This window comes from Nipponia nippon, unplaced genomic scaffold (assembly GCF_047370975.1).
Source record: "Nipponia nippon isolate SJK-2023a ecotype South Korea unplaced genomic scaffold, ASM4737097v1 scaffold_8, whole genome shotgun sequence".
In the NCBI taxonomy this organism is placed as follows: Eukaryota; Metazoa; Chordata; class Aves; order Pelecaniformes; family Threskiornithidae; genus Nipponia; species Nipponia nippon.
The window spans coordinates 31,370,026-31,390,639 of NW_028262402.1; the positions used below are offsets into that span (position 1 = coordinate 31,370,026).

Sequence of the window (20,614 nt, forward strand, 5' to 3'; positions counted from 1 at the left end):
GCTTTCTATTTGGTTAGAAGTTAAATTGCAGTTTTTTACTGGCTAGTCATTACGTAAGTTAATCTAAAGAAAGCAAGCAAAAGTAACAGAAAGATAATTAGTTTTATGCCAGAGTAGGTATTCATTTCTTCAGAAACTCTGTGAGACAGTATATTAAAGCAATGAGGATCAACAAAAATATAGTTTAATTGTGCTTTTATTATCATGAAATCTTAGTTACCCATACTGTTTTCTGATTACTGGATGTGAGACAAATGAACAAATTTTCTACCATAATTAAGTATTAGGTGAGGAAAGAACTTACTTAAGCTTTTAACTTATTTGAATTATGACATTATAGCCAATTTCAGGAAGTTCCATTTTTATTACATACCTGCAGGTGTTTTGCTTCCAGAGCATTTCACAGCAAAACCATTGGGACTGTAATTTACGACAATCTGTACCATTAACAGTTCTCCTAACCTGCTTCTGATGTGCAGTATATTTATTATCTTTTTGTTTGTTTTTATGTTTTAACAGGATTCAATTGTAGCAATCCAGCACTTCCCTTTAATTGGCCAGCTTCTAGGAAGGCTTTGTTGGAATCCTTTTGTTATAGGATATGGTAAGAACATGTAACGATATTTCTGCAGCAGTTCCATAAACTTTATTCCATAGGAATTAGGAAAATACAAGTTGTTATATACTTTGATTTTTTCCATAAAGACACAGCATTCTTTTTTACTTAAGTAAATTTAGAGATGAAAAGGTTAGCGAAGTTACTTAAAATATGTGGCATGGAGAAATCTTAAATTTACTTTTGGAGCTAATTAATTTCATGGATTAGTTACAGAATCTTGATTTAGGAGCAGTAGGTTTTAAACCCAGTGAGTCTTTATGTGCATCATGATTTCCATTTTTCTTATTTTCTTGTTGTATTAATTACATTTTTGTTAGGGTCTCAAAATGCACAAAATCTGGTGTTTCAGATTACTTTCAACAGAAGTTTCTTCCAGTTATACATCAGAATATTCTATTATGTATGCTAATATAGAAGAATTAATTTTTCTGATGCTTGGTTTGTTTTTTTATTAGTGTAAAGCTCTGCTAAGTTATGATTGTGTTTGTTTTTATTGAGTTGATTCTGAATGTGTGTTTTCCCCATCTTGCAAACTAGTGAAAATGCACATAGAATCAAAAGCAAAACAGTAAAGTGGTAACATAAGAAAAAAGTGTATGAAAACCCAAAAGCCTCTTACTGGTAGTGTATATGTGTGTAGATGAGAATAAAGAAGAGAAAAGAAACTGGGGACGGGAAGACTGTTGGGAGGGAGGAGACACTACTTGTGCTACCTCACCAGCAGTTCCAGTACATTTTTCAGGAAGTAAGATGTTGATATGTTGATAAATGACTCGGGATCTACTTTTAAGCAGAAAAGTAGTTCTGAGGTTCTCTGTGAGCCCCTTAAAATACTCTTTTGCCAGACTTCTGCTACTACTACAACAACTAGAAAAAAAGCGCCACATTTTGTCTCTTCTGCTTTATGCTTCCTTTTGGTGAAATATGGGAAAGGACAATTTTTGTGTTCACCTGCAAGGGCTTATTAAGTCAAGCACAGCATTAGGCTAAAGTGATCATATGTCTTTTGGCTTGGCTTTATCTTCTAGTCAGCTCCAAGCACAGGCAGAATGAACTTGTCTGCAAAACACATGGTTGCTGTGTGTTATGTCAGCACTTCCCTTCTGAAAGGAAAATTTGGGAAGGAACTATAGATTTAAACATAATCACTTTCGCAGAGCAGCAAATGTGTGCTTTTGTGGCACCTTTTGAGACAAGCCTTTTTCATACTTTATAGACTTATTTTTACAATGGAGAAGTTCCCTTTTTAATCATAGTTCCATTTTTTGAGTATGTCGATGTTTACAATTATACACATGCTTTTCTTCTAAGTTTTTGTTTGGAATATAGTTTAGACCATCAGTTTTTCTGAGCTGACGATATATTGTGTATAGAAAGTAGCTTCACCTATATCTTTCATCAAAGTTGAAATCCATCTCTTTCTGCTTTTGACTCCTTTTCACAACAATCCCAGCAATACGTTCTTGGTTTCCTCTACTTCCTTCCTCTTCTTTGGGACCCGTCTGCATATTCTAAAGCAACAAAAGCACTTTTTCTGCAAACTGATCATTACTTCCGAAGATTGCAAGAGAATGGAGTTTTACTACATGTTTTTTTTTGGTCTCAAAGTTGCAAGCAAGCCAGTTCAGAGAACTTCCCTTGCTCAGAATGGAATCCTTCCCTTTAATGCTTAAAGATGAGTCAAGGAGATTTTCTGACATCAGTAGACCTGAAGATGTCTGCTCATACATTCCCAGCACTTCCTGTTTTTAGAGACACCTGAGCACTCTTTGGACTGCTGGCATTTTAGATTCAGCAGATTTTAATTTTGGTTGGCACTAGTTCTGAAGATATTCTTTAAGATAGTGCTGGCTATAGCAGATGCGGACTCTCAAGTGGGTTTCATGTAATTTCTCATTTGGATAAATAGCTCATTCAGGCATGTGTCTGAGAGCAGGCCACCCTCGCAGTAGAAGGAACTAATTTCTTTCAATTCAGTCTTTCATACTAATAAATGGAGGAGGAAAAACATTATACTTCTGCATCATGTCCAAACCACAATACCTATCACCTTAGATGAATGTCTGTTGGTGCTGGAAGCTGACATGGCTGACCACTCAGTACAGGAAGTGTGGTCTCCAAGGGAAAATAATCTCCTCATAAACACTCCTGAGCAGGAGGTGACCGAGTTAGCCTTATTTAGAACGCTAATGTGAAGGAAGCACAACCAAAGAAAATCTCATGGCTGTACTTGTGATCCTAAACCACAAGGGATACATGAGGAATTCAGTCTTGGTAAGGAATTCCAGTGTTTTTTCTGTGGGCTAGGGGATTATCTTCTCAGTAGGACCCTCCTGGTTTGAGTTTTGAGCCCAAATGTCTTGAATCCCAAACTAATACTATAAATGCTTGGGAATTTCTTGGTGGGTCTGTATGTCAGTATATGTGTGTAAGCGTGCATGCTTATGTATGCATTCATTTCCACAGAAAGTTCAGTTTTAGCTAGTCAACATTTTCTGATATATTTCAATAAAATTTTACAGCAAGCTCTAAGAAGAATGTTTCTGGCTGTAAGATTAGGGTTTTCGTATTAGTTCCTTGCATCTGGCCCCATTCATGACAGGGTATTTATAAACTGACTGTATCATAGGATGATTGAGACCACACTGTGTTATGAGAAAAACATTGCCTTTTTTTTTTTATTTATTTATATTTTTATTTTTAATGTGAGACTGGCAGGGAAGAAGTGCAATGTGATTAATCATAAAAGTTTAAGCTTTTGTTTGGCTGGTTGGTTGGTTGGTTTTATTTTTTACAGAACAGCTTCCAAGCTGTCTTAAATTTCCTACAGAAACTTTTCATTCCTTTAGTTGGAGTTACAACATTAACCTAATTAAGCAGTCCAGTAGATAGTTGGTGACCTTTTTTGGGATACAGTTTCCAACTTTCAGTTACTAATTTTGTTCCTTGGGAATGTATTAATTGGATATTTATTTGGGTAGTGAGCATTCTTTTATGCCATAATAAGATCAAATGCCTTCATTCGTATTCTGATAATGGTTTTCAGTGCATACCATGATGGTATGTTTTCCATGGGGATCACAGAAAAAACCCACCAGTAAGTTTTCTGTGTCTCTCTGTGTTTGGTCTTTTGATGTGTTTATCTTCTGCAGCTGCCATAATTATTTTAAGATCTGTCCTCCCTTAATCTTCCAGTCTTTCATCCCCAGTTCCAAAGCAGTTGTGAAAAGAAAACAGTGAACCTGAGAGTGGCCCTCAAAGTGTCATTGGGTACTTCAGCAAGAGGACTGTATGGTCCCTTTTCCTACTTTTCACCGTTCTTTGGGAGGCTACTTCAGTTTTGATTGTAGCCAAAAAGTAATTTTCACTGGGAAAATTGTGAAGCTGTACAAGTCCCTTATTTTTTGGGAACTGTTGGCATAGCTATGACACCAGTATAAGTTGTTTTCACTGTGGTTGAGGTTTGAACGTATCTAGGTAGATCTGTTTAAATTCATTATGCTGGTGAAGTGCACCAGTATATCATTTATCTAAGCTTTGTTTTCATCATTTTAGCTTTCATCATACTGATTTACATTTCTGACAGGCAACAATATATGCAATTTACTTTATAGTATGCAGCAAGTCATCATGTGTAGCAAAAAAGTCTTCTCATCCAGAAGTCTAATTAAGCTGTTAGATGCATGTTTTTCACCTCTTTCCTTTATTTTTTTAGGTCAAAAAAAACCCATAAATAAAATTACTTAATGGAATACTGTGGATATAATTGGATGAGTCAAAAGAAGGAACACTTGAACTATGTATACTTTGTTCGGGATAGGTGATTTGGATTTGATTTTCCTCTTTCTGTATAGTTTGACTTCTTTAAAAATATAATTCATATAACTGAAAATTATCTCAAAAGCCAGACTTTATAAACAGACAATATTTTAGTACTAGTAATTAATAATGTCCAAAATCTTAATTTTCTATGGCTATCATGTAGTCATTTAAACAGATAAAACAGTATTTGTTTATTTTTCCTCCCCTATAATTTCATATCAGAGTTTAGGTGAAATGTTTTTTGAAGCAGATAGTGTTGCCTCTTAGTGCTGGTGTCTGAATGCTCGTTGGATATAGTTACAATCAAAGTATAAGGATACTTTGAATTTCTGCTGAGCAGTAGGCAAGATGTCTCCTTTAACTCCAATCTTAAACCACCTAGGAAATTATTAGCCTTGTAAAAATCCGTATTAAAAAAAAAATCCCCAAACACATAATGGCAGAATACCCCAAACCGTAGTCAGTTAAATGTGTATGTTTGAGAAACCATTTCTATGCAGAGATCTTAGTCAGTGGGAGGCCAGTAATGGCCTACAGGCATGTTGGACATTTATTGAGGAATACTGTTTTAAATCAATATTAACTTCTCCGATCACCTGGTGAAAATAGAGGCATTACTTAATGGAGCTTTTATTTTTTCTTCAGGCTTTGCCAACAAAGCACTTCCAAATAATACTGTTTATTACATCCTGGATAACAAATCAGAGAAAATAAAAGAAATCACTTGTTGAGCTTGATAATGAAACTATTGCCTAATACAATTTCTAAAACTCATGTGGTATTACTCATTTGTATGGTTTTTAACAAGACTAATATCGCTTCCTAAGTGAATGTTATATCAAAGCTACAATACTACATCCAGTTTTCATAATTTTTATTACAATCATGCAGTTTTATTTTGGGATGAAATTCAGTGAGGAGACTCTTGGTATCTGCCAAAGAACATTTTTTTAAAAAAAAGCCTATTGAAAACAAAGTTGTGGGAAGTAATCATGAGTTAAATGGCTCTTCAACTGCTTACTCCAAATTATCGGCTCCTCTATAATAATATCTGTTCATCTGAGCCGTGACAGTATTGCTCAGTATAGTAGGTTTCTAGAGAAGGCAACTCATTTCCAACAGTGGGTTGGAATTAAGTAAAACCTGATCTGATCCTCAACAGAAAATCACAATAGGATTTTTTTCCATCAGCATTTAGCTCTTCTGCTGTCTGCAGAAATGTCATTTTCCTGAAGCATAGAGAATCTTAATGTATTCTTACAGAAAACTTTATGTTTTACATTCTTGTTATGAACGGTTTCATACTTCACGAACGTAACTTTTTCAGAAGTGAGCATTCTTTAGTTGTGCAAGCTTTGGACACAATGTATTATTTATGTAAATGAATCACTAGGTCACACATGTTTCTTAAGACCATCTAAATATTGTATAGATTTGGAACTCTTTGATACCTTTTAAATTGCTATTGAAGGAAATGATTACACAAGAACTACATATGAATAACATTAAATGTGTGGTGTGAATCTGGTAGAATAGAAGCATTATGAGTTGAGACTGATATTTAGGGCCTGGGTTTTGTGGATGGATAGGGATTGTTGTGTGTAATTCTGTCTATGTTTTGATTTTTCTTTTTTTTTTCTCTAAATGTATCCTTATTTTCTTTTTTCCTTGCAGATGAAAGCCAGAAGACTCTGATGTGGTGCTTATGTTGTCTATACAGCAGTGAACCACAGAACCCTGTGGAATTGAAGGCCAACAGCTGGATACGGGTAAGTGAATGAATCCTTCCCAGGACTGCTTTGAATTAAATTGATTATTTAAAGGTGCTACATCTATAGCATAGAGACACTGTCACTTAAGAAACTGCTCCAAACACAACTTGCATACATATTGTGTTGAAATATATATCACTCTAATTATAACACAGTCAGTGATAGTCTGTCATTTTAAATATTAAAAAGATGTAGCATTTTAAAGTGGGTAGTTTTGATGGCTTTTAACCTACTAGATTCACCAAGTCTAGTAACTGTGAATAGTGAGCAATGACCACAAATCAGAAGGGAAGCAAGTGTTATTTAAAAAAAAATAACCTTTCAATTAGGATAAAATAAACAACCTGGAGAAATGCCATAGCTTGTTTTGAAAACAGCTTACATTTGCTCCTTAATTTTATTCTTTTTTGCTTTTGTTTAATCTTCTGCCTATGAAGAATTTAATTGTATCCAAACTTGCTTCAAAGGCAGGCAGAGACGGGAGGGGTAGTGCTTGTGTGTGGATTTATATTTAGTGACTTAAGGAGTCATGAATCCTTAACTTTAATCACAAATTTAGGGTTTTGCATGGCACATCTGTTCATATTTTATATATTTCCACACTGAACTAGCAAAGCACATCAGCATATAAATAACTTGCATCACATCGATGCTTAATGCTTTCAATTGCTGAATAGCAATTTGAGGGTGCAGTGTTGTTGATTTTACGTCCTTACATTCTCCGTGAGTACCTATCAAAATATGGTTAAAAATATTAATGGAATTGTTAATGTGTTTTTTTTGTATCTTATAGTCCTCACAACTAGTGAGAATGTAGAAGCCTGATCATTAGTTATGTACACATCTGCTAAAGCTGAAGGTACTTCTAGGGTTCTTTAAGTAGTTCATTTCTTACTAGATGACTTTCTACATGTCATTTTATCTAAGTATGCATGTAATACTAGGATGTACAAATTATTATAAAATAGATAATGATACTGCAGATGTTTATGTTGGAAAATAACTGTATTTAACTATGTAGTATTGTTGATTTAAGTGCAGTAATTCTCAGCAGTAAGTTCTCACAAACTTTCAGATGCCCTTGGGTGCCTGTGTGTACCTATTTGGTGGATTGTACCACACGCCATGAAATTCTCAACAACTTAATACTAACTGAAATAATTCTTATTTTCTTCCTGTTTTTAACCTTTTTCAAGAGGCTTTTTCTGAGGTTAGTATACTTGGAATTTGCAGTGTGGCAATGCTTGAGTACCAAACTAAAGTGATGCAAAAAAAAATTCTGCCTTTTCTAGTGTAGTCTTGCTGGTTGGATATATTCTTCCTAATGACATAGAAGGTGCACAATAGCATGCACTTAGTTATCAAACAGAGCAAAATTGGTCAGTTTATTTGTTATTAGCAGCAGCATATGCATTAATGATGTTAAGTGGGAGGGAGAATTGTACCCAGACAGTCTTTTACAGGTAGCTTCCATTTCTGGGAGGGAAAAAACACATTATTTTAATCTAGATCAGTTGCCTTATCTGATTGATGTAACTGAATTGATGGTGTTGCTGATATAAGAAAAAGTATCAAGTAAACAAGAACAAACAGTTGGGGATGGATGAAGGTGGGACTGCTGCTTTTGGCAGCACTGCCACCTAAAGCTGTCTTAGATTGGGACTAGCATATAAGCATTTGATTCAAGCCTCACTGCAGTCTGCAGGAATTTTTTACCCACTCCATGTGTTTGAATCAACCTTAACAGTCATGGTGACTTGATAGGTCAAGAGTTAACCTAAAAGTGATAGGGAAGAGGGCATGGAGGAGTGCAAAGCACGAACATGTCTTACTAGCTATTTTTATCATTCAGCGCTTCCCTAGTTGCCTAAAGTGGGTATAGCATAATATGATCTGAAATGTAATAAGTTCATATTTTGATTGGAGGGAAAGAAACAGCTCTTGGAAAACTTCTAATTAAAAAAAAGAAAGGATAGGTAGAGAGGTTGTAAAATGCACAGCATAAGGATACAAAAGTTGAGATTAAAAGAAAGGGCATTATTAAATTTTTTTCTATAGTCATTAGAACTTCTTCTTGGTTTCTTACTGTCCACTGTGCATCATCACAAAGCTTTTTGAAGAAAGTGGTTTTATCTCCTTTTCCTAATCAGCATGGTAATTCTAGGCATCAGCAATTGTGATATAATAAAGAATATCATGCTTGTTTGTACAGAAGAACCTAAGTTAAATATTTTGCTACTATTGAAGGGTTTCTTTTGCCATGTGTGATAAAGATTTATGTTTAAAAAAAATAAGCATACAGAAAGTCTGTTGACTTAGGTAGTGCATACTTAACATTGTTTTCTCCTGAACTGTTTTATTTTCCATATTATATGTGTCTCAAAAGATTGTGTGTCCTGGTTTCAGCTGGGATAGAGTTAATTTTCTTCCTAGTAGCTGGTATAGTGCTGTGTTTTTGGTTTAGGATAAGAATAATGATGATAACACACTGATGTTTCCGTTGTTTCTGAGCAGTGCTTACACTAAGTCAAGGACTGTTCAGCTTCTCATAGTGCCCTGCCAGCGAGGAGGCTGGAGGTACACAAGAAGCTGGGAGGGGGCACAGCCAGGACAGCTGACCCAAAGTGGCCAAAGGGCTATGCCATACTGTATGGCATCATGCAGAACAAAAAAACTGGGGGGAGTTGGCCGGGGCGGGGCATAGCCACTGTTCAGGAGCTGGCTGGGCATTGGTCAGCAGGTGGTGAGAATTGCATTGTGCATCACTTGTTTTGTATATTATTTTATCACTGTTATTATTTTCCTTCCTTTTCTGTCCTATTAAATTGTCTTTATCTTAATCCACGAGTTCTGCCTTTTTTCTGATTCTCTCCCCCATCCCACTGGGGAGCAGCGAGCAAACGTCTGTGTGGTGTTTAGCTGCCTGCTGGGTTAAACCACAACATTGTCACAGAAAGGGATCGAGAGACATTTGCAATCAGAGCCATAACTGGAAATCTGCATCAGCTGTTTTCATATTGACTGGATGACCAACCTCTGCAGTGGTTTGATCTGACTTCGGCCTTGTTTGTAATAAGGTGGGAGCTCTTTACAGCAGGGTTATTCACTGTCTGGTGGAGGAGATGCCAAATACACTGTGGTACACTATGGAAAAAATGGCCATAAGTCTAAAATATATAGTTGAAACAAATTCTTGGGGTGGGAAGGAAGGTAGTTTTGTGGCTTCATGATGTAAAGGGCACTGAAATCCAGAAATTAATTCTAAATAAAGCTCTGAAATTTGAACGCTACTTAAAAGGTTTTTAATATTATGGAAAACTTGCCCGTACTTGGAATGAAATGATATATTATCTGAGATATTTAAGCTCTCCCTAGAGGGTATGGATGGAAAGCCATCCATGACCATACATTGGCTATTAAGTTACACCTTTCTTTTTGTCATGGCAAGCGTGAGTTCCTAAACAGTACTTTGTGGCCTTTCAGTGTGTTTGACTAAGGTCATTGATAGGAAGGCTGATCTCAAGTCTTTTGTTTTCAGCTACTAAATTGCATTTTCAAAGTAGCAAAAAATGTATTTGATGCTTGCTTACTTTTTAACTTTCCTGCCATTGTCATGGAAAGGCTGTGTTCTTTTTAAGGACAAGAAGGGTAGCTACCCACTTGAACTGCATTATTAGTAAGTTTCAGAAACCAAGATCATGCAGGTCTGCAAGTCTTCTGAAAGAATAAAATGTGCAATGAAATGACTTGGAGTTTAATTAAAACGTGTGATGTAGACAACAGTTTTTAGGATCAGATGCTGTTTAAAATGGTAGAATTTTTTTTTTTTTTAATGATTCTGAATTTTAGTGCTGGAATCTAGGTTCCATAGGTCTTCTATACGGCTAGATGCAGTGTAGGAAGCCAAGATACCAATGCTGCCCCAGATTTCTCACTGATGAAATCAACCATGACCTGGTGAAACCAGTCTCTGAGAAAGAAAGCAATTTAATTTTTCCAGCTGGCCTTCTCTGAGCAGAGAGTTTTGGAGCTGTGCAATAAGCGTGGTTCTAACATGGGCTTCTGTCTGGTGGGGCTAGAACAGCTTCCTTGCACTGTGGGTTGCTCTTGCAATCATATTGCAGCAACTAGAGAGCTTTTCTGAAGTAGACTTGCATTTCATTAACTTGGTCACACCTCCTTCTCTGCTCTCAGTTTATAAACTGTGTTTATGAATTGTTTATGGCTTTGGTATTTGTTTCAAATACCGCTTTTGTTGTATCATTTTGGAAGGCCATACATACTTGTGAGAGTCTTACAGCCCATCCCTTTTCCAAATTGGGTAAAACAGGAACAGTTAATATGCCTCTTTTAATTTTTTTTTTTTTTATATAAGATACATTTTCTCAATGCTTTACGTTCCCTCAAAGGAATATAAGGGAACAAGACAGTGTATACATAATAACTTAAACATAGGGGTGGAGGGCCTGTCAGCCTTGGCACATGTTTTTAGAGGTGGTTTTTGGGCTTGGCCAAATTTTCATTTCTGGAAATGTGTAGTTCTTTTGGGTATCTGTATCCTGTGCAAGGCCACATTATATTAATGGCCGCAAAAGTAACAGGTTCTTTGTAAGAGTAATTTTTAATGGCACTGGAATTATAAAATCAGTTTTGTTATATTTTCCAAAAATACCTAATGAAATGTGTGTTTTGTCTTTCATAAGATTTCATGCTTGTTTTCTCTTACCAGTATAATTCTGGGTAATTTTTGAACTGAGGACGGTATAATGCCAAATCGATAGAAAAATTTTGATTCAGAAAGTTTTAATTTTATTGCGTCAGTGAGTTTCTAGTTCCTCAACAGAACTGTGTAAAAATAATGTTCCTATGAAAATACTAAAACTGATTAAAAAAAAAAAAAGCCTCTAAAACTCTGACTCATCTATGAATCATCTCTGAATGTTGCTGAGATATTTCTGCTGTAAGATCAAGGTTTTGAATTATGGTGTTCATTCCTTGCCTCCGCCTCTTGGAGTTTAACAATTTTCTGCTGAGCTAAGCAATGTTGGTGGAAAGGTGGTGGACACCACTTATTTCCAACTGTATGCAATGGAAAGCAGAGACCATATTATTATTTCCTTTGGACACTGTCAGCACTCAATGAACAAAGTTCACCACTTGAGAGTACCTCTTTGAGAATGCAAAAGTAGTGTTTTCAGGTAAAGGGTTTCCATTTTGCCAAATTTAGTGTTTGCAGTAGAACTGCAATATTTGCTTGCTGGAGTTTCTCTGCTTTTTGGGGAAATAGAAGGTATATCAGAACTTCAATGTCATCTTGTTATTTTCTGAATAGCAAACATGGAAACATGTTTGAAAACCATTAGTTTAATATGGTATGTATTTAGTAGAACCCCTGCTTGTACAGCAATGCTTGAATATTTCTGGTAAAAAGGTTTTTTTGTTGTTTTGGTTTGGTTTTGTATTTTTGAATTTGAGTTATAAATCTGAAAACATAATGTCAAGGCCTTCTGTGTGGCATCTTTCCCTTTAGTATTGTTACACTTGCCTCCTGCATTAAAGCATCTGAATGGAAGTCTTGTTTTCCAGAAGAGTGGAAGGCATATACCTGTCCTCCACATGCCAACCTTTTGATGTACCTTCAAGTTGTATTTGTTTAGAGTAAATTTGATGGAATTCTGTCTGTTGTATTAAATTGTATTAAAGTGTTTTGCAGGGGATTGCTACTCCTCTAATAGGCCAGATCAAGAAATTTACTGCCAATTAGAGCACAGGATGTTTGAGATTTTTAGTGATGTTCTCCGGATGACCTGGTTTTTTTATGATCATCTTGACTTTTTAATTAAACTACAGTTTTAATTGAGTTGGTTCAGTTAATGAAGCACTGACCTTTCACCCCTACTTCTGAATCTGTGCCAGAATTTTGAGCAAAATGGATTTTTAAGACCTTTGCTTTCTATGTAGCAATATTTCTAAGACTGTGATGAATTAACATTGAAAGAGTGGTCTCTTAGTGATAGTTCAAAATGGAAACGTTTGTGATTTACTTCTTGGGACAGATGCACCTGCATTGAAATGCTTAGTTACCTCTCACTATAAACTTGCACTTGTGTCTGGTTTTCCTTTCTTCTTTAGGTGTCAAGTGCTGCTTCGCTCGTATTTTGGATCATCCAGCTGTCTGATCAGGTGTTACCATATTTGTCATTCTTAATAGTTTAATTTATTGACATATATTTTGGTTAGGTGACAATATTCAGGAATAGAAGAAAAACAACACTGTTATAAAAACAGGAGTTCAGCAAAATGAAATTTCCTAAAATTTTAGGATTTAAGTGGACTTACTCTTTTGTCTGTGAGGGAAGAGTTGCTCATTGATTCACTGGGACTTTGCAAGATTATTTAGTTACTTCTGAGGAAGTCTCATACAAATTGAAATAGAAGTATTACAAGGTCAGGGAGCGGGAAATGTGTGTGTGTGTTCTCATGTATTATGGCTTCTATTTTGAATGAGTTACCAAAGCGTTTTCAGTATTTCTATCACAACGAGGATAGTAAGGACAGTAAATCATGAAGGAACTGAGAGGGACTAGATTATCTTTGAGAAATACAGGGATTTTCATCATATCTTTATAAAGTATCCAAAATAGCTTTTATGTGAAATGGAAGATGAAAAAGGGAGGTAGACTCTATACTTCTCATTATAGAATCACAGAATGGTTTGGGTTGGAAGAGGCCTTTAAAGGTCGTGTAGTCCAACCCTGCAATAAGCAGGGACATCTTCAACCAGATCAGGTTGCTCAAAGCCCTGTCCAGCCTGACCTTGAATGTTTCCAGGGATGAAGCACCTACCACCTCGCTGGGTAACCTGTTCCAGTGTTTCAACACCCTCATCGTAAAAAATTTCTTCCTTGTGTCCAATGTAAATCCACTGTCTTTTAGTTTAAAACCACTACCCTTTGTTGTATCGCTACAGGCCCTACTAAAGAGTTTGTTGCCATCTTTCTCGTAAGCCCCCTTTAAGTACTGAAAAGCTGCAATAAGGTCTTAAGACCTTAGAATAAGAAAAGTATATTTTCTTCCTATGTCTGTTTTATGGGAAGAAGCTTATTTTGCAGGATATATGGCTTATATGTATTTGTTAGAATGCAGTATCTTGAGTATGTGAAGAAGAGTTTGGAACTGGACACTGTTGCTTGCAGTACATGGTAATGATAGCTTTGTTGCTTATTATGATAGCTATTTATTAACTTATGAACGGTGGTGTGTGGTCTTACATACCGGTAGATGGCATTCTTTGTATTACATACAGGTGCACATGTGTTTGTTTGATATCAATTTGTATACAGCTTTCCATTGCACAGCATTCTAATACCTATTCTTCTAAAGGAAGATGAACATCTTCTTTTATTAGTAGTCTCTAGATTAGAAGCCAGCTTCACTGCTGCCCAGATTGTGTGGTATTATTTTGAGTCTTAGCTGTCTGATGATGCTTGCACCACTGAGAGTTCTGTGCTAAGATTTCTGAAATTTTTGGCAACAATTCAGGATACTCCCTAATAGGAAAATTTGTTTAATGATCTTCTTACCTTTCTGTGCAGTGCATATAGTTGAACTCATTTTTATCTTTTTTTGCCCATAATTATTCCAGAGATGTGGAAGAATTTGTCTGTGTTTTCACTTGTTGTCATGATAATGACTAATTCTTCGTATTTGTATTTTTTTTAGTAATTAGGAGCTTTGTATCTGAGGATCTGTTGTATTAAACACTGTACCAGAACAGTTTAGAAAACATTCTTGGTTCTGAAGTGGTTACAATGAAACACTTATCATGCAAATAGATTTAGAAAAAAGAATCAAAAAGCAGCAACTCTTCCTTTCCTGCAGCTGCCTCCTTCGTCACTGTTTTAAAATTACAAATAGTATTCTGAACAGTGCAGGTTTTTTGTATGTCCCCCCCTCTGTTTTTCTCTAGGCAAACGTTATTACACCGTTTCATGGTGACCCATTTATGTATGGTCATGCACTGTATTTTTAAGGGCGAGTCATCTATCTGTTCCAGAATTGGTTTTAGTATGTTTGTCATCATATTACTTGGTTTGTTGCTCCCGTGTTTTAATTTATTCTGTCACTTTTTTCACCGCTGCTGGTTTGAAAAGTTAATTTGCTGTAGGCATGAGACTCTCCCCACAATGTTGGGTACAACAAAGCATCCATTCTTTTGTTTCTGGTACCTCGTTAAGAGTAAGCCTTTTGCAGTGCATTAGCACAACAACTCCAGCAAGCGCAATAAGCTGTGAAAACTTATACCACTGCGTACCAGAAGATGGCACTCTCTGTATTAAGTGGTTGCCGGTATTACGTCACAGAAACGTGCATACACGCACTCGCACGCACCGTTTTTAAAGAGTAGAGAAATTTAGACGTTGGTAGGGATTTAACTAATGGTAATAACGTTGCAGCCTTTCCCTGGTTCCATCTGGATGTGTTTTGTTAGAAAGGCAGTATTATGCGGTAGTTTGCCTTTAATTTGTCAAATTTGTCATGAGGATGACAAATAAAGATGAGTGCTTCCTCTAAGGAAGGACCAAGTTGAACTTCACTTCTGCAACCGAATTAATCGCTATAAAATAATGCTGTTGCAAAGTAAGCATGAACAGGCCATTCACTGGAGTTGGTAACAAGAAGTAAAAACTGGGAATTATTGTGCATTATACTCTCACTTAAACTGTTCTATGTTACAAAAGTTTTCCATTTTTGGTTAAAACTAAGAGCAATTATTAAAGAAATATGCCTCATAAAAATAGAAACAAATGAAAACAGTTTACCAAATATTGTGCTGCTAACGGTTGCCTGTTCTGGAGGCTTTTGTGAACACACAAGAGATTCTGGATAATTACAGGCTAGTGAACCCTTTTATGATGATGTTTTGTGTATGTTTTGAGATTTTTAGATTATTCTTATAATTCATGGTTGGTCAGAGCATTGAAGCACTTACAACTTAATGTAATTTTAGAAATTTTATTGTTATGCAATGCAATTATTTATGTTCTCATCATTCATGAAAATTTTAATCCAATTTTAAATCCCACGTAGGCTCATATCCTGTGGACAGGATGGAAAAGGCAGACTTGGACGGCATTTGTAAGTTGACAGCCATGAAAGTTGCGTCCAAGAGACCTGTATTTGACTTGTGAGTCAAGGAATAATGAGGAAGCATATTAGCTTTCTGAATAGCAAAAGCTGATCTTAAAATGTTTCCCAGATATAAGGGGAAAACATAAAAGATACTGCTTCTCAATTCTATGTTCAGAATTCTGTTTACATAATTTTATTTTTCATGTGTGAAGCTAAACATACAGGTTTTTTTTGTTTTAAACTTGATCTGTCCATTTAATAATGACGTTGACTAAAGAACAGCAAACATACGTGAGTGAATGTAATTGTCACAGCAGTTAAACTGATGGTTTTCCCATTGTTTATTTAAGCAATAAAGGATCAGAAGCGTTTGTGCCACCCTAGCTTCTGGGTAGTTCACAGTCCACCAAGTCAGCTTCATCAGGGGCCCAACTTAAATGCCTCTATGCAAATGCATGTAGCATGGGAATAAACAAGAGGAGTTAGAGATGTGCACATGCCTGCAGGGCTATGATCTTATTGGCATCACAGAGACATGGTGGGATGGCTCCTATGACTGGGGTGTTGGAATGGAAGGATACAGGCTCTTTAGGAAGGACAGGCAGGGGAGATGAGGAGGGGGTGTCACCCTGCATGTCAATGACCAGCTGTAGTGCATGGAGCTCCATCTGGGCGTGGATGAGGACCAAACTGAGAGCTTATAGGTCAGGGTTAAAGGGAGGGTGGGGATAGGTGACATTATAGTGGGGGTCTGCTACAGGCCACCTGACCAGGAAGACCAAGCGAATGAGGCCTTCTATAGACAGATAGGAGCAGCCTCACGTTAACGAGCCCTGGTCCTCATGAAGGACTTCAACCACCCCAACAGCTGTTGGAGGGACAACACAACAGGGCATAAGCAATCCAGAAGGTTCCTGGGCTCCATTGATGATATCTTCCTTCCCCAAGTAATAGAGGAGCCAATGAGGAGAGGTGCTATGCTGGACCTTGAACAAGGAGCTCCTGGACAAGCTCAAACACAAAAGGAAGCCTACAGAGGGTGGAAGCAAGGACAGCTAGCCTGGGAGGAATACAGAGAAATTGTTCCAGCAGCAGGGATCAGGTTAGGGAAGCTAAAGCCGTGATAGAATTAAATCTGGCCAGGGATGTCAAGGGCAACAAGAAGAGCTTCTGTAGGTACATTGGTGATAAAAGGAAGACTAGGGAAAATGTGAGCCCTCTCTGAAAGGAAACAGGAAACGTGGTTACTCGGGATATGGAGAAGGCTGAAGTCCTTAATGACTTTTTTGCCTCAGTCTTCACCGTCAAGTGGTCAAGCCACACCACCCAAGTCTCAGAAGGCAAAGGCACTGGGAGAATGATGAACCGCCCACTGTAGGAGAAGATAAGGTTTGAGACCATCTAAGGGACCTGAAGGTGTACAACTCCATGGGACCTGATGAGATGCATCTGTGGGTCCTGAGAGAACCGGCAAATGAGGTTGCTAAGTCACTATTCATCATATTTGAGAAGTCGTGGCAGTCTGATGAAGTTCCCACTGACTGGAAAAGGGCAAACATAACCCCTATTTTTAAAAAGGGAAAAAAGGAAGACCTGGGGAACTACCTGCCAGTCAACCTCACCTCTGTGCTGGGCAAGATAATGGAGCAGATTCTCCTGGAAACTGTGCTAAGGCACATGGAAAATAAGGAAGTGATTGGTAACAGCCAACATGGCTTTACTAAGGGCAAATTGTGCCTGACAAATTTGGTGGCCTTCTACAATGGGGTTACAGCATTGATGGATAAGGGAAGAGCAACTGACATCATCTACCTGGACTTGTGCAAAGCATTTGACGCTGAACCACATGACATCCTTGTCTCTAAAATAGAGAGACATGGATTTGACAGATGGACCACTCAGTGGATAAGGAGTTGGCTGGATGGTCACACTTAAAGAGTTGCAGTCAACGGCTTGATATTCAGTGAAAACCAGGGAAGAGTGGCATTCCTCAGGGGTCGGTATTGGGACTGGCACTGTTTAACATCGTTGGCAACATGCATAGTGGGATTGAGTGCACCCTCAGCAAGTTTGCCGATGACATCAAGCTGCGTGGTGCAGTCCACATGCTGGAGGGAAGGGATGCCATCCAGAGGGACCCTGACAAGCTTGAGATGTGGGCTTGTGCAAACCTCATGAAGTTCAATGAGCCACGTGCAAGGTCCTGCACATGGGCGAGGGCAATCCCAAGCAAAATACACCCTGGGCAGAGAATGGATTGAGAGCAGCCCTGCCAAGAAGGACTTGGGGATGTTGGTTGATGAGAAACTCAACACAACCTGGCAATGGCGCTTGCAGCCCAGAAAGCCACCTGTATCCTGGGCTGCATCAAAAGGCGCGTGGCCAGCAGGTCGAGGGAGGGGATTCTGCCCCTCTGCTCCCCTCTGGTGAGACCCCACCTGGAGTACTGTGTTTAGCTCTGGACCCTTCAGTAAAGGAAAGACATCAACCTGTTGGAGCAGGTCCAGAGGAGGGCCACAAAGATGACCAGGGGGCTGGAGCACCTCTCCTATGAAGAAAGGCTGAGAGAGTTGGGGTTGTTCAGCCTGGAGAAGAGGCGGCTGCGAGGAGACCTTACTGCAGCCTTTCAATACATTAAGGGGGCTTATCAGAAAGAGAGAGAGAGAGAGAGACTTTTTAGTAGGGCCTGTAGTGACAGGACAAGGGACAATGGTTTTAAACTGAAAGAGGGCAGATTTAGATTAGATAGAAGGAAGAAATTTTTCACTGTGAGGGCAGTGAGGCACTGGCACAGGTTGCCCAGAGAAGCTGTGGATGCCCCCTCCCTGGCAGTGTTCAAGGCCAGGTTGGATGGGGCTTTGAGCAACCTGGTCTAGTGGAAGGTGTCTGTTCCCATGGCAGGGGGGTTGGAACCAGATGATCTTTAAGGCCCCTTCCAACCCAAACCATTCTATGATTCTGTGTTGTACACAGAAGTTTAAATATGTAATAATGGCAGTGACTGTAAAATTGTGTTTTGCTCACCTAGTCCACCTCTCTTGATACACAATGCATATGCACACTCTTAGACTAGATCTCAGGAGCAGAATGAAACAGGTATCTGAAGGGCACTTTATTCTAGAGTGGTTTTTCAGTTATGTATCCGAGCAAAAATTAAAAAACTGTTCCAATTGTAGACAGAACAGGTTAAATGCCAACACCCCACCCCCTGTATAGCTGAAAGGACATACAAAAGGCTGAGATGTGCCATTTTGTCAAAGGCAATGGTATTAAAACCCAGAAAAGTCAGAAGGCAGCTTTTCTTTTTGTAATTATTTGAGATAAATTTTCAGTTAATTTAACCATTGGAAGCTGGGTGAATTGTTATTTCAGACATGTATACAAAAGCTATACACACACGTATTGTGTAAAATGAAACATAAAAATGAGATCTTTTAGAGAATGCATAAGGAAAGTGAAAATAGTAAATTCTGTAAAACAGTTTGTAAATAAGACTGAAAAAAACCCAGTCTTACAAACTTAAGGGCTGACTCACAGGGAGAGATCACAGTGTGATCGGGATTTGGAACAAGTGGTGAGATACATGTTAGCAGGTGTAGATCTAACTTCTGATGCCTTGTATTTATTAAGCAGCAATTTGACAATTAGAGTTTTGTCAAAAGCAAACAAAAAAGCTTGTGTCAGTCAAAGCTAAAGCATGGGGAGATGGCGTGCTCATTTTGTCAAAGCCAGTTAGCAAATCAAATCCGGCAGGGGAAAAAAAAAAAGATGAGCTGAAAGGGCGTTCAGATCTAAAAATACTTTGTGGAGCTTCATAACTTTTGCCAGGAGCTGGGGCAGTGGACAAAAAAAAAAACAATAAAATCTTCCAATTCAGAAGAGTAATACTCCAAGTGCAGAATAAAACTGAAGACGCCTAAATATTCTGTGACTTTTTCCTGAAGGATGGCTGTTCTGAAAAACACCTGAGTAGTGCATTTGTTGGCCATGTACAAAACCAACCCAAACCAAAACCACTGAAAGATTACTGGATTAAATATTTAAAAAGAGAATATCTGATAATGACACACAAGGAGAGATATTTCTGATCGGTGCCAGATATTAAGCTTCCTGTAACATCAGGGTTTCATAGTTGCTCTTACAAAAACAGAGCAAACATTTCCAAGTTCAGCCCTCTCCATAGGGAAAACTGCGTTTGTTTCTTTGGCTGTTATTTGGGTTGGGTACTGCAGTCAGTTTGTCTCTCCAGAATGCAGCAACATGTTTTTAAAAATCAAGAAGTTCTATGAATCTGGAAGAAAATAATAATAATATGCAAACCCAACAATAAAAGAGTGTAGTCAGAAGCTCCAAGCCATTTTTGAAAGAAGCAGAACTTCTGAGTTAAATGAAACAAGCAAAAATGCCTTTGCAGAGATGTAACATACCTGTGGAGAAGTGCAGGCAACCTGCAAGGCAAGTTGTACTGAGGAAGAGTATCATATATGTGGATGGACTGTGTAAAAAGACTTCAGAATGCAGTTTATGTACTTAGTCAAGCTGCCTGAACCATCCTTGTGAGTGTCTTGTTGTGCAAAACTGTTTAATAAGCATTCTCTGCAGTTCGTGAAAAGAGTTTGAGAAACAGAAGGGATTAATTTACGAAAAAAATCCTCAATTCTTGTGACCATCTCTGCAAAAAAGAGATGGTATCACTGCAGTCATGTCAGCTAAAATAGGAAAATGCTGTTGCTTGTATCATGGGCCTAACAAAAGCAAGAGTAAGAGCTCCTACTCTTCCACTGGCCTCAGTTCATGCAGTAAAATGTTTGGGGTTTTTCTTTCGTGGAAGTCGAGCTTCAAAAAAAAAAAGGTCTGAGGATAAATGTAGTAATCAAACAATTTTCATCTCTAAATATAGCATTTGCAAAGGTAAATTCAGACCTTGGACAGAATTGCCGTTTGCTGGAAAATGCAGTAAGCATTTGGAAAAACCTCAGTGAAGCAAAACATAGGTGTAGATCAACTGTTTAATTCGTGTAAGATCTGAGAGTATTAAAGACAGAGGCTAATTGAAAAGACTTGTTAGTGGCGCCTTGTGAGGTTGCGTATGGAGGCCATTACATGACAGAGGAAGTTGAGTGTAGATGGTTGGACGCTGACACACTTGGTGTGAGGGAGCACCAAGGGCAGGCTGCTGCACGGGGGAAGGCGAGCCAGGACCCGCAGGTGACTAGAAGGCAGGTGTGGCTGTGGCTTTACGCAGAAATGGTGCAATTGCACAAGACGA

The 20,614-nt window shown here is 38.0% G+C and overlaps 1 protein-coding gene across 1 annotated transcript in view; it reads left to right on the plus strand.

The window, feature by feature from the left end:
- Positions 1-20,614, plus strand: part of FANCC (FA complementation group C) — a 92,673-nt gene that overhangs the window by 18,553 nt on the left and 53,506 nt on the right. Inside the window, exons 3-4 of the mRNA XM_087742064.1 lie at positions 520-604; positions 6,116-6,210. Of these exons, the coding sequence (XP_087598190.1) occupies positions 520-604; positions 6,116-6,210 (180 nt within the window). The remainder of the gene's footprint in view (positions 1-519; positions 605-6,115; positions 6,211-20,614) is intronic.